The 13,677-nt window shown below is 38.4% G+C and overlaps 6 protein-coding genes across 6 annotated transcripts; 4 read left to right on the forward strand and 2 right to left on the reverse strand.

Annotated features, from left to right (window-relative positions):
• Window positions 1-169: 169 nt before the first annotated feature.
• V1514DRAFT_321743 (uncharacterized protein) lies at window positions 170-913 on the reverse strand (the record flags this gene model as incomplete). The annotated part of the gene is made up of 3 exons (XM_066926063.1): window positions 170-516; window positions 568-820; window positions 869-913. 3 exons carry the CDS (start codon window positions 911-913, stop codon window positions 170-172), a joined length of 645 nt encoding a protein of 214 aa, XP_066781703.1.
• Window positions 914-3,825: 2,912 nt separating this feature from the next.
• On the forward strand, window positions 3,826-4,819 carry V1514DRAFT_159376 (uncharacterized protein). Its single transcript, XM_066924525.1, has 2 exons — window positions 3,826-4,507; window positions 4,554-4,819. Exons 1-2 carry the CDS (start codon window positions 4,132-4,134, stop codon window positions 4,688-4,690), a joined length of 513 nt encoding a protein of 170 aa, XP_066781704.1. The 5' UTR covers window positions 3,826-4,131; the 3' UTR covers window positions 4,691-4,819.
• A 2,962-nt stretch (window positions 4,820-7,781) lies between these two features.
• On the forward strand, window positions 7,782-9,501 carry V1514DRAFT_348660 (permease for cytosine/purines, uracil, thiamine, allantoin-domain-containing protein; the record flags this gene model as incomplete). Its single annotated transcript, XM_066929343.1, is given in 6 exon segments — window positions 7,782-8,111; window positions 8,154-8,351; window positions 8,400-8,812; window positions 8,873-8,973; window positions 9,064-9,127; window positions 9,147-9,501. The coding sequence occupies 6 exon segments, from the start codon at window positions 7,782-7,784 to the stop codon at window positions 9,499-9,501; spliced, it is 1,461 nt and encodes a 486-aa protein (XP_066781705.1).
• A 760-nt stretch (window positions 9,502-10,261) lies between these two features.
• On the forward strand, window positions 10,262-11,021 carry V1514DRAFT_321747 (uncharacterized protein; the record flags this gene model as incomplete). Its single annotated transcript, XM_066926064.1, has 3 exons — window positions 10,262-10,317; window positions 10,394-10,800; window positions 10,855-11,021. 3 exons carry the CDS (start codon window positions 10,262-10,264, stop codon window positions 11,019-11,021), a joined length of 630 nt encoding a protein of 209 aa, XP_066781706.1.
• A 201-nt stretch (window positions 11,022-11,222) lies between these two features.
• Window positions 11,223-11,955, forward strand: V1514DRAFT_335769 (uncharacterized protein). The gene is made up of 3 exons (XM_066928452.1): window positions 11,223-11,287; window positions 11,343-11,493; window positions 11,573-11,955. Exons 1-3 carry the CDS (start codon window positions 11,272-11,274, stop codon window positions 11,943-11,945), a joined length of 540 nt encoding a protein of 179 aa, XP_066781707.1. The 5' UTR covers window positions 11,223-11,271; the 3' UTR covers window positions 11,946-11,955.
• V1514DRAFT_335772 (uncharacterized protein) lies at window positions 11,937-13,108 on the reverse strand. Its single transcript, XM_066928453.1, has one exon. It carries the CDS (start codon window positions 12,938-12,940, stop codon window positions 12,056-12,058), a length of 885 nt encoding a protein of 294 aa, XP_066781708.1. The 5' UTR covers window positions 12,941-13,108; the 3' UTR covers window positions 11,937-12,055.
• Window positions 13,109-13,677: the final 569 nt, after the last annotated feature.

The raw sequence follows: 13,677 nt of genomic DNA on the forward strand, positions 1-13,677 counted from the left end.
ACTCGGCACAGAATGCTGGAGCGATAAGTCCTTTGTCGGCACTTTGCAACGATTTTCAGCGGGCGATCGAAAAGGCTTATCTTACTGAGCTTCCGGTCGTTCTACTTAGGAAGTTGTTATTACCATCATTGCAGGATTTTCGAGACCTTGACATTCAAGTAGCCCAGCTTTACGAGAGTGCATTAATGGATTTATCCAAAAGTGAGATTCTTCTAACGAAAACCTCAGAAGTTAAAACATTACTAGTACCCGTTTCTTCTGGATAAACGTCATCGTTCTCTTCCATCGGAACAACAACCATAATTTTCAAAGAAATTAAGTTCAAAATCCGTTTTGAGGATTTGACAAGTCGTTGCTTGAAAAGTTTTTTGACTGCTGTCAGCCTCAACAGCTGCTGTCGTTCAAAGTCTACAACGCATCTGTTAACCGACGAGCCAATTATTAATCGAGAATTTTTTCTTTTCAAAGAAACTACCCACTTCGATGGAAGTTGAGTATTTGAAATTCCAGATACTCCTAAACAAGTCAAGTTAGCTTGATCGAAGCTATAGGAAGTGTGGTACATACCAAAGAGCTCTCTCAATGCTATCGAAAGCTGAGAAACAACGAGAAGTGATGAACTATACTGTTGTCCACCGTGTGACGGTCCGGTGATAGATTCGATACGAGAGAGTCCCAAAATATCGCTCTGAAACCTACCGAAATAGGCTTTCATGCGTTCGGAGCCTGCCAAACGGAAGATAGTTTCTTCCTCGGGTTGCTGGGCCTTAGAAGAAACTACTAATGCCCAATCCGCAAACTGAGTTATGTCCAACGCTTCCTATTCTTGTAAGTTATCTATTTTGGCTTATAGATGATTTAACCTTACCATCGTGCGTTGAACATTTATCAATAACGGATTTCGCAATTTCATGCCCAGGGATTTCTGCTAGCCATTGTGCCCATCGCACCTTATCTTGTTTCAGAAGGAGGTATTCATGACGCATTTTGCTTATGTAGCCCTCCCCCTGGCTCAAGCCATCGGCCTGAAACTCTTTCGCTTTAGTCTTTAGGAATAAATTCCATGTACTGGTTGAGCGAGTACTTTGTCTAAGCCTGGGGTTTTGATTGAAGTTGCTCATTTGGGTAACGGATGTGCAGTAACGGATGTGCAGATTCTTGTCTGCAAATAAAATATGCTCGAGATAGCGCCAAAGATTTTTGCTGCAAACAATATGACATAAACGCATAAAGTGCTCTGCAAATAAAATCCAAACACAACTTTCTTTTGGGCTGACGCAGGGTTTGTTTTGCACAATAATTTTGAAAATATTTCTACACTCCCGCGTATCCCACTGACGGAATATTTTCCAACTTTCTTTGCAGAATTAATAGATTTGCTCTACTGACCATCATATGTATCACAGGTAATTGCAATATAAGTTGTTGGTTTATTATTTGGTTTTAATTACAGGTTCTACATTTGTTACGAAGCTGTTGTTCTATCATCTGAATTGGTTTTCTTTTCATCTGGAACCTTTAAAAAGGCCGACGCTTTGTGAATGTCTTATTTTGACTTTCCTGTTTTTTGTTTGGTATTTGTGTTTTTGAATTGATGCTTTACTGAATCAGTTTCATTGAAGAAAATAAGTTGAGTGAAGCCCTTTCGTCCCTTGCCAATCCTATTGCAATTAACTTATTGTCTGTTTCTTGGCTTCTTGGTTGTATTAATTTCTTGTTAAAGAACTGCATTGTTTTTATAAGTGTATTCGGTGTAGAAACCAACCGTATTTGAATCGAAGTTGTTTTTTTTCCCTCAGCCTAAAATGTACTTATTTTTTGAACTACATATTCCACCATATTAAACCAAAGGTTTACAAGTTTCCGGTCTTATCGTCTTGTTGCTTTGGATATTTTGATTGCCATTTTGATTGCCAAATGCGAGGACAGCAAAAGAGATGTATAGGTCTGTTTGCATCCACACTTTTCACACACCTGACATTGTAGAATAAATGACACATAAGTCCCATTGTTAAAGAGTAATCCATCTTCTTATGGCATACCAATAGAAATTATGGTGGTTGTCAAATACAACAAGTAATCAAGCAGATGCTTAGAGCGTACAACATCTTCTAGCAGATAGGATATGTGGAAATCCTTCTGCATGTTGCTTTTGTTTGTAACTATATAAAATAAACTGCAGTATATATCAAAATGCGGGAATCAGTCTGCATGTTTAAGAAATGATGGCCGTTAGGACACAACTCATAAACATGTGGGAATCAGTCTGCATGTTTTAGAAATAATGGCGGTTAGGATATAACTCGTGAACATGAGGGAATCAATCTACATATAGAAGAAACTTTGTCTGCTAGGTTAAGCTATACTAAAAACATGTGGGAACTATTCTGCAAGTTGAGTACTGTGGTTGTTTGGCTCCAACATGTTGATTTTGTAAGAATTTATCGTTTAAAAGCTTAAAAAATTTCCTAACCCTTGCTAAAATAAAGTTTTACACGCCTAAAGAGCATGCAGATATCACCTGCGCATTTCAAGCAACATTGACTCTTAGATACATACCCCTGTGCAGCATGCAAATCATATGCGTTAGTAAGCCCTATTTGTGCGTGCTTGCATGGCATGGGTGTGAATACTATATGAATGAACTGTATTACGAATAATGGAAAAATGGAAAACGTTGATTGTATGAACTGTATTCGTGTCTACCCGTATAAATAATTTTACCACTATTATAGTGAGTTTTTGGGCCACTAATCCCCGACCCGATGCATTGGCAAGGGATGACATACCTGGCACATATAGGTATCTATTGAATGCATATCTGAATGTTAGTCGAAAATGGTATGAAGTTTTGCAGTTTAAAACATATGAGCTTGGGAATAGCGGAAAGTTGATTGCTGCCTCTGAAAGCCAACGCCATAATCTTTTAAGGTACCATTCAATCCAGTGAAATGGAAATTGAAAGCCAAAGTCCTGCTTTTGGTAAAAATGAGCTCAATAAGCACATTTCTGAAATTGCTTCAAAATCATTTTCACTGGCATTAAAAAAGGTATATCCTATGCTGAGTCGGGCGATATCGACAGAAGTCACAGAGTCTGTTGCTCCTACACCTGAGCTTTACAGTTTGCTCTATCACGTCAGAGGCAAGGGGACGAATTTCCGAAGTCCTACACAGGCACTAGCTGCTCAGTATATGTTGAAACACTACCTGAACTGCAAAACTTCATGCCATTTTCGACTGACATTCAGATATGCATTCAATTGATATCTATATGTGCCAGGTATGACATCTCTTGCCAATGCATAGTGGCTGACAGCTGTTAATGAAGAATGTCAGTGTTAATAAATTCTCAATGTTTGGATAAGAATCTTTGTTCGAGCCGTACGCGCTAACAATGGGTACCAATTCCGGTCTTTGAAGACAATATGGGTACGACTGACCAAAAATCCCATAAATCACTCACATGCGAAAAATATCGACGTGAGATGTCACTTTATTTGAGATATTGCCAATAAACGAACAGTCACATTGTATGCTATACGTACCAAGGATCAATTGGCTGATGTTTTTACGAAGACACTAGCTAAGGTGAAGCATCAAGCTAATGTGAAGTGGCTGTTAACTCGCTTGGAATAGATGAAGTCATGGATGTTTAATGTTTGATGCATATGTTTGTCGTTTTGTTTTTTTTATAAGTGTATGATTTTGTTTGTTTGATTTTATGTTTTCGCTTGGCTCTTCTTTGTATCAACTATCAAGTGCGATATAGTTACTTGTTCTTTTACCATCCTATCCAATATATATCTCTCCGTCTGTAACTATGCGTCATGTCTTACTTGTAGTTTCCCGCGCATTCTCAACAGTTTACAGTAAACATTAACGTATATAGCATTATACCTCTACGGATAAATTGTTACAATATATACGTCTGTAAATTTAATTGTTCGTCAACGGAAAAACGGAAAAGGATGTTGTCACATGTGACTCTTGGATAAGCGGACGGCGCGATAAGGCGTAATGTTTGACGTTGCATATATAACTGGGGAAGCAAGCCCGCATTTCTCCTTTTCCTTGTATTGTATCAAGGAATACGACGATTCAATGTCCTCGGTACTCATCACTTCTATAAATGCATTCTTCTGAACTTGAGCAAATCACATTGGAACCACTAACACCCAATGAGCGTGATCGAAAAATCAGAAACTTTGATTTACTTGTCTTGCGGTATGAAACAGGAGAATACTGTGGGAGGCCCAGAGGCAGGCGTGGTTATAGACGAATCCCTCTTTTGCAAGTGATGAAGGAAGAACTCGAGAACCCTGACAGGTTTTTGAGATTTTTCTTTGCTTATCTCGCTTCGGAACTGAATAAAGTAGGGGTTATTTTAGATAAATTATTGTCAGATTTGAATAACAATCTTCATATTAATCGTTCCATTACGCCCGCGGTTTCGGACAGCCTAACCACAAGAGCCAAGGATCTGATGTCCAATTTTTTTGTGCTTTGTATGTCACATAAGACGATTAACTGTATTATACTTACTCCTAGTAGTCAAAGCATCGGTTGGGCGGACACCTTTCCTAAATAAGTCATCTGAATTTGTCGATTTTGATCACGTCGATGGTGTATCACATCGTCTGCGAAGGTTAAGGCATGTCTTACTCGTGATCTTCATCGATGTGTCGTGACTCGCAGGTTTAATCGAGATCAGTTTGATGAACGAATGAATAATCGAGGCCGTGCAATAGATGGCCATGAAAATCGCTTACAGAATGACGAAAGAGTCAGGTATTTACAGGTAGCTCACATTATTCCGCATTCTCTCTTGCATATCCTGATGGAGCATCCGAGCTCGTATGTTTTATGCCTTGATAGATGATGATTTAGATTTTTTTCCAACTGTCAAATAGCCAGAGTCAAAGCGAGTTGTATTTCAAATTTTAAAAATGTTTCATCCTGTTGCTGTCATTGGGCTCGAAGGGGTCAACATAGACACACCAAAGAATGCGCTCACTCTCACTAATGACGCACATTCATATTTTGATAATTTCAAAATTATATTTGAACACATACAAAACACTGAATGTACTTATAGGGTTGACTATATGAACCAACGCCTAAATAGGGAACAAGATACTTTGGTCCTTCCTGTCATCGTAACATTTGGTCATGCACCAAACAGAGATATCGAGCTACTTTCTCGTGAACTTCTGGGTATTCACCGTGCGATTGCCCGTATTCTTCACTTGAGTGCTGCGGGTGAGTATCTAGACAGGTTCTTGGAGCACATGAAAGATTATACGGTGGTGGAAAATGGTTCGACTCCTCTGGATGAATACATCCGGCTAAAGTTGGCAATGTCACCTGTGATAGTCAGTTAAAAGAATGCAAATTAGTTTGAGAGTATGCAACACATAAGTGATCAACAAGGATAATTAAAACGAATTGAATTGATGTCTACCAGTGTAAACCGGTGCAAGTGCGTTTACCGAACGACATGTTCAGGGCATGTAAAGACTAGTAGTATAAAAAGAAAAGCTTCCCTGTATGCGTGGCGGTCATCCAATTATAAGCTGGATTGGGCATAACAGGTATTGTATATTTAGATTGAATAAATCCAGTTATTAGCTGACCGATCGGACATAACAGGCTGCGAATGCCGTACTCTGTGACACTGTGAGTCTGTGTCAGGTACTTCTCAGGATCAATCTAGTCCATCTTACTGGCTAGCCAGCAGTATTAATAATAATAATGGCAGCTACATTACTTTTAAAAAGATAAACTTGACTGATAATCATTACATCAATTTGCGATTTTATCACATGGAATCATGCGGCCCTTGGATAATCAATCGCGTTAAAATCGTCGGCTTAGCCCCGAATGCAGTATTTTGGTGTACTAATACAAGAATTATTTATATTACAATACTCTTACTCTTACAATGGATCTTTTGGAATTGAAATAAATCTTACTGGAGTCCATTATGCATTGAAAAACGCAATCAAAAGATCATTTGAACCTGTGTAGCGTTTATGTCACGCTGCTCCTGGATATTAATAGGTTTCTAAAAATAATATTATTTTTTTCCAATTTTCATAGCAGAACCAAACCGTGCATGTCTTAGTTTGAAAAAAGTATTGCAAAGCTGAAATTGGAATACGGAGACTTGCCTTTCAAATAGTAATGGGAAATGGGAACTCTTATTTTTGCGGACATGTTATATATATGCTGATTCTTAACTAGCCTTGAGTCAAACAGAGTTTTATTTCACTATAAATTTTACAATGTTTACCGATCCCACCAATGACTCTCATGCAAAGGACGAAGATTAATGACACATCTATAAGGATAGTACACAGATTCAGGTATGTTCAGAGCTGACGTTGCGAGAGAATTTCTTACTATCGTAAAATTTAATCTCGCTCCAGGTCAAGGTATTGGTATTCTCGTGATCTTATTAAACATTCACTTGCGCTATCGCGAGTATTTTTTGATAAATTTGTGCGCGACATGAAAAATTATTCTGTGGCAGAGAAAATGAATGAACCATTTTTAAGTGTACGTAGTTGACTTTTTCTATCACAATTTAGATCGTGTCATCCCCTCTCATTTATTGTTGAACTGCAGATGGTGAGAAATGGTCAACGCAATTGAAGTAAGAGATTTCCATGTCGATAGTCTGGCGTGCAAGAGACTAGTACGTTATTTGCCAGTCAAAAGATGTTTTGCTTGTGGATCTGACGCATATGGTTTTGGAAATATCATGATCTTCTTGAAATTGAAAGTTTTTTCATTAAGTAGTACAATATACCTTAGCAACGCAGCAATTGCTTATCCAATTGCGGGTGCTTCGCATACAAATGAAAAGTATCCGCACTCAATGGCCCCATTGCAACCGATTCGCATAGTGAAAAAATCATCATAATGTCATTAATGTCAATGATTCCTGTTGACATGAGCAATGTTGAATATGACCAATCTATTTCAGAATTTTTTTTTGGAAAACAGAAGGTATAAGCTGCAAAATTACGCAAATTTTGTCAAAATATGATAAGTAAAAAAAGTAAGTCATTTTTGACAGCCAGAAGTGTGAATGTTATTGTGAACATCAGCGGTATAATGTCCATACGTATCATACGGTATACTTGAAATTGAATTGCTTAGTAGAGTATACCCGGTTATCTTGACCACGATAACGAATAACAATGTATCTCAAGGTGTGGCGTTCACAATATGAGTATAAAGTATAAAATGCTTAATTTACCATTGTTTTTAAACTTTAACAATCATTTTGAAATATTTGACTATTGAAAAAAAAAAAAAAGCCATAGTTAATTAAGTTACATTGTTTTGTATACTTAAATCTGGTTGAGCTGACATGGTTTCAGACTCCCTTACCGCCGCATAGATTTTTAAAATTTAAAAGTAGAACTTGTATTTAAGGTAATTAAATATATTTTACGGAATATTTGCATTATCAGAACTTGGTTAAGCATGAATCCTTTAGAAATTGCGCGCGCGGGCCGCCGCGGCTTTGTATATATATATATACTCAATTCAACAACAAACGAGTTAACAAAAGCAAAATCACTATAAGTCTGTCTTTCCACACTATGGGCATCTTTTTAACTTTGTTTCAAACAATTCATATCATGGATCAATCAAGGCCTTATCATGCTTGGAGGCCCACAAGTATAATACCCCATAAAAATCCCTTTTTAATTTAAAGTGAATCATCATCGTATTGCAAAGAGTCTCAATCAGATTAACTTTTAAATAATGACTCTTCGGCAAAGAATTATTAGCAATGTCCAGGCCAAGGCAGGTTCGTCTTGGGCCTTGCCCAAGCAAGAATCTTCGTGCGCTCCTCCTGATATTTGGACAAACGAGGATAACGATGTCACACCTTTCGATCGTCGAACCTGGATTTCAATGACGATTCTTGGTTATTGGTTTTCTGATGCGTTAAACATGCAAGGTTGGGAAGCTCCGTCATCTGTGATCTCGATCGGTCTCACTTGGCGTGAAGCCCTTCTTTCACAAGCAGTGGCCAAAATTATTATTGTTATACCGTTGGTTCTTAATGGCGCAATTGGTTCTGCACTTCATGTTCCTTAGCCCGTGGCTGCCCGGTCTGGGTTCGGTTACCAGTTTGCCGTTTTGGTTCGCATGGTGACGGCATTGTTTTGGCATGCCATTCAAACATATTCTGGATTAGCCGCGTTGACGTTATGCATCGCTGCCATCTGGCCGCCCTACTTGCACATACCAAATCATATTCCGGCACATATCGGCTTGACCACACAAAAGATGGTGTCACATTTGTTATTTTTGTCGATTCAATTACCCGTGCTCATGATTTCTCCTCACAAGCTTTGATGGTTTTTCGTTTTCAAGGCCTTGGTCGTGCTTGCATGCTGCATCGGTGTTGCTGCCGACATGTGCAAGTTTGCACAATCATCAGGTGACCTCTGGAAGCAAGAACCAAGGATTCATGGTTCGGCCAGGGGTTGGATGATTCTTACCTGCACAATGTCAAACGCTGTTGGGTGGGCTACCATGGCTACAAACATTCCTGATTTTACTCGATACATGAAAGGCACGAAAGGTCAGTACTGGCAAGCCTTATTTTTGCCAGTTATTACCCTTTTTCTTGCCTTGATGGCCATTATTGGTACGTCGCCATCTAAGGTTGTGTATGACGAGTATATTTGGGATCCTACCGTGCTGGCTTCTAAGTGGACCGGACCAAAAGGTCGGTGCGCATCTTTCTTTGTTGGGTTTTCCTGGGTCGTGGGACAAATCGGAACGTGAGTCATATATATATAGATATGGATTCAAGTTTTTTTGCTAACGATTATATGGTATAGAAATTTGTCCGCCAACGTTATCACCGCTGCCAATGATTTGACTTCATTGTTTCCCAAGTACATCAACATCAAACGCGGAGCCATTATCGCCACTATTATTGGTGGATAGGTCATGCAGCCATGGAAGATCGTGTACTCTGCTTTTCAGCTGTTGACATTCATGTCGGGCCTGGCCGTGTTTCTTGCCCCAGTGGCGGCCGTGTTGACTTCAGATTTTTGGATCGTGAAAAGTAAAAAAATTGACATTCCGGCCCTGTATGAATCCTCATGGCAGATATGAATACTGGCATGGCATTACTTGGCGAGCAGTAATTGCGTTCGTGGTATCGTTGACTCCTAACTTGCCAGGATTAGCCAATTCCGTGCAACCTTCACTTAACCTGTCGGGGGGCATTATACATGTATGGGATATTAATTATCTGTACGGGTTCACGTCTGCTGCCGCCGTTTATGTCGGATTGTCCAAATTATTCCCTGCTCAGCAAACCTTGGTTGACGAAATGGTCACCGAAGAAGATTTGTGGACTGCGAATGGTAGTAAAGAAATCATCGTGGCTGATTCGGAAGCTGACGAATACGAGACCGAGAAGGTTATGACGGAAAAATCAACCAACCATGTTCATAACTAAGCAGTCCACAAGGTGCATATATATACTTTTGAATTGAGTTTTGGAGGGAAAACATGTATTACATAATAGAATCTTGTACATAACTATGGTGCACATTTGCGCACAGAATTTTTTAATAATAATAAATTAATAGTAGTAAATCTTTATTTGGAATGTGCATCTTGATACGAATTGTATTTTTAATAATATGTAGGTACAGTTCAATGGTTAAAAACCGAATTTAGAACCAATTTGACTTCGTTGGGGGGTCGGGGTCCTGCAATCTCGTTGTTGAGGCCATACTTGATATAATTGCTCAATCTGCGCGGCAATTACCCGCAATTCAATTGAATTCAGGGGCACTTACTTAAAGTAGTACATCTCTATCCCATACGTTATGGCTGTACATCTTTCCTTAGTTAATCAACATGGATTCGCAATTGCAAAATATTACGGAGTTATAACGTCTTAGTCAAAAATGTTGCTGCAATTGTTAGTTGTTTCCCGGCTCTCACCCGACAAGAATCCAAACAAGTCTTATCAACGGAAACTAATGTGGATCCTCTTTTTATAATTCGGGATTTTAATTTCTTATTCCATCATTCATGCCTGATGATGACGTGCTGGACCTGGAATTATTTGTCAATTAGCAATCATTAGCTACGCTTCAATATTTGTATAAATATAGCTCGTTGTTCCTTCGGCTGTTCTAGTTCACTATCACATATTGCATTGCATTTTGTATATTTTTGTACACATTTAATTTTCATTTTAATCGATAATGACTGTTGCCAAGATTCAACCAGCTAAGCCAATTACGCTTTACATCAACTTCTTGTACGGAATTTTTATTTTATTTTATTTATATTGTCATGAATCAATTGAAGTACTAATGTAGGAATTATTTTTACAGAAGTGCATGGGCTCTTCGGGTTTATGCTGCCCTTCTTTTGGCCAATGTTGAGTTTGAACTGGTCGAAATTGACTTCAAGGCCAAGCCTGAAGGTTATATCAATGAGATTAACCAAGGAGGCAAGGTTCCTGCTTTGAAGTATGGTGATGACCTCCTTATTGAGAGTGCGGTTATTACTGAGTTCGTTGCTGAACTATTCCCTGAGGCCAAGTTGCTTCCTGAAACTGCATTCGAAAGAGCTCAGTCAAGATTGGTTGCTGATAGATATTCTGAATTGATCCAATCTGTTGTTGGTGCTTATCGTGCAGACAAGACTGCGTTTGCTAAGTTTTTGCCCGCGGTTGAGAAATTTATTCCATACTTGAAGATCAACCCATTGGCTAACGGAGTTAACCAGCCATTGATTGGTATGTTGTATACGATTGTTTTTTAGATTGATTTTTTCTTACTTTTTTAATTAGGTGATATTTTGGTTGCTCCTTTGGCAGCGAAGCTCGTGGATGTTCTTAAGGAGGAAAACAACAAGACATACTCAGCTTCTTTAGCTTCAGATTCCAAGTATGCTACTTTCAATGCCTGGATTGAGAAGTTGGCGGCCATTCCTGGTGTGAAGGGCAAGGTTGAATAAATTTTTATTTGTATATTTGCCTGTATATTTTAATAGAAATGAATCAACTATAAAACAAGTTATTCTACGTACATAAAGTTAAAAAGTGGAGATTTTGCAAGAATTGTGAATTGTATTATGTTGGAAAGCGCGGCTGAGCTGGGTTTGTCATCTCGCGGTAACTATATAATATAGATATATATATAATGAAACATTTGTCCCCATTGGAAAAGTAGAGAACTGACTATACGAATTTCAATTACGGCCACGTATGGCGACATATGAAGGTATCAATTGAATCTTTTTTTTTTTGTGTTGTATTACTAAATCAATCGTCTATAGATGATCATAACCTATCTAATCAATCCAGGAATGTGAGCAATCGTCATGCGGAACGACAAACGCTTATGAATATAAGGCCCGACCTGGCATCTTTTTTTTCTTCTGATAGGGCATCAGTTGCAAATGAACAGACATATCGCTCACTAGCATCGTGCGTGTGATTTATGTTTTTTTGTTTTTAAAAGTTTTAATTTTTATATTACGTTTTTGGGCTAACGGATCGTCTAAAGTGCATTTACAGAGATTGGTGATTCGCCGTTACTTGAACAACTATCGAGACAGTTATTAGATGATGCTATCCATCTGCCATCAGATCCAAACGGCGTCAATCAACAATTTTTAGATAGTTTAGAACGCATCAGTAAAAAAAAGTTGAAAGCGGATGACAACTGTGCGATATGTAACACGGCGTATTTGGATGATGCGTACCCATTGGTTGTCAGGCTTCCTTGCAACCGGTTGCATCATTTTGATTTGGAATGTATTGCGCCATGGTTGAAATTACATGCCACATGCCCATTGTGTCGAAAGGATTTGTTGGAAAAGAAGAAAATAGAAGTTGTTGTCAATGATGAAGAGGAATATGACGACACGTATGGCTAAATTGTTGTTGGTATTATATTATAACATTGACATCATTAAATTATATTCGTCACAATCATTATCAAAAGAAGAAAAGTAAAAAAAAAATAAAAAACACGCGGCATTCATTTTTACCAATCAATTACAATTTCGTTTTTAGCATCAATCCAGGGATCATTTGCCGGGCATGAACTATCGGTTGCATTGTAAATGACAATCTTGTTGATGTAAATATCAACAGACCTTGAAAACGCGCCAACCAACAAGTTAGCCTCTGATACGCCATTGGGGGTTATGGGTCCATCAGTCCACGTGTTGTTTCCAAAATGTTGAATGTTTCGTTGATAAGAATTGACTGAATACACCAAGTTATAATTATAAGATGCGCCTTTTGCAATGGCAATTTGGAAGTAATAAGGATAAATGCAAATGCAACCCATAATAAACGTACATGACCAGTGGGTCTTGTCACCAAGTTGCGGCCGGCGATCAACAACAGTTGTGGTAACCGAGATGTTGTAAGTGCCATATGGATCGGGAAACTTAATCTTTTTGTATAAATTCACGTTCGTATCTTCAGGGTTAAGATCTTCAGTGAAGTAATGAAGGTAGATGCCACTGGCAGACTTGTCCTGACGGAAATGAGTGGGCAAGAACGTGTAATTAACCCATCCTCTAGGAGTTAAAGTATCTGCACTGGAAGCATTCCATCCTTGCAAGTTTGATGCCAATTTAGGATTGCTAATAATGTTTGAGCTCGGCACGCAAATCTCTTGACTGGACACATCCCGTTTACCGAGTTGAGAAGTGTTTTCATGAAACTCAGTTCGTTGTGAGCCTCGAGTGGTATGGTATTTGTATGAAGCCGAACCGGCAAATGAGATTATAAGAATGACGAGTAAAATAAAAGGCACGCTGTAACGCGACCACCTGGTCAAGAGAAATACTTGCTTGTTCATGATGGGCGGCGAAAAAAAATGGAATACTGAACCAGCAGGGGAATCATGGTCGTGCATCAATATATATACATATATACATGCATTTATATACTTAAATATAGTTCCGGCTTGCAGATCACCAAATGGAAAAAAAAGGGGTCTGGTCTATATAGTAGGACCAAAAGTTAATTTGACAGGTTTACGGTATTCTAAGTAAGGTTAATCAACTCCTTTTTTGCTTCAAATAACGGGCGTATATTTAGTTAGTTTGAAATAAATTTAAGGGAGTGCACGTGAATGAATGTGCAAACGTTATTTTTTGGTTTTAAAGTTTTATTGGCAGGTTCTGCCGAAGCAAAAAAAGAAAATAGTTTTTCTTTTTTTTCCATTGGAATAACCGCAAAAGCGTTCAATACGGCAAATGTGTTTCTCATTATTAATTAATTCAATTTAGTTATGTAATGTAGTTATGTGTTACTGGTTTTATTATTTTAATGCGACAGTGAACATATTTGCACATATTGTTGACAGTGTTTTCTGTTGAATGCAGCCGCGATCGATGCGCCCCAGAAAATGGTTAACGATCTCTTTTTTACAATGTGTTACGGTAAAACGAGTTAGGTTTACTTTTAACCGTATATGTATATCGGTGTACAAAGTTAAAGTATTATCTACGTTACACATCTATAGGTTATGAAGATATCGAGGAAAGAAAAAGCAAATAAAAAAGGCGGATGGCCTGAACCCCTCGGTTGTTTTGTGTATACCAGCATATATAGCCCATGGCATCATTCAATTTCCCTTCTTGCATGGTC

This window comes from Lipomyces japonicus (assembly GCF_038497905.1).
Source record: "Lipomyces japonicus strain CBS 7319 unplaced genomic scaffold V1514scaffold_43, whole genome shotgun sequence".
In the NCBI taxonomy this organism is placed as follows: Eukaryota; Fungi; Ascomycota; class Lipomycetes; order Lipomycetales; family Lipomycetaceae; genus Lipomyces; species Lipomyces japonicus.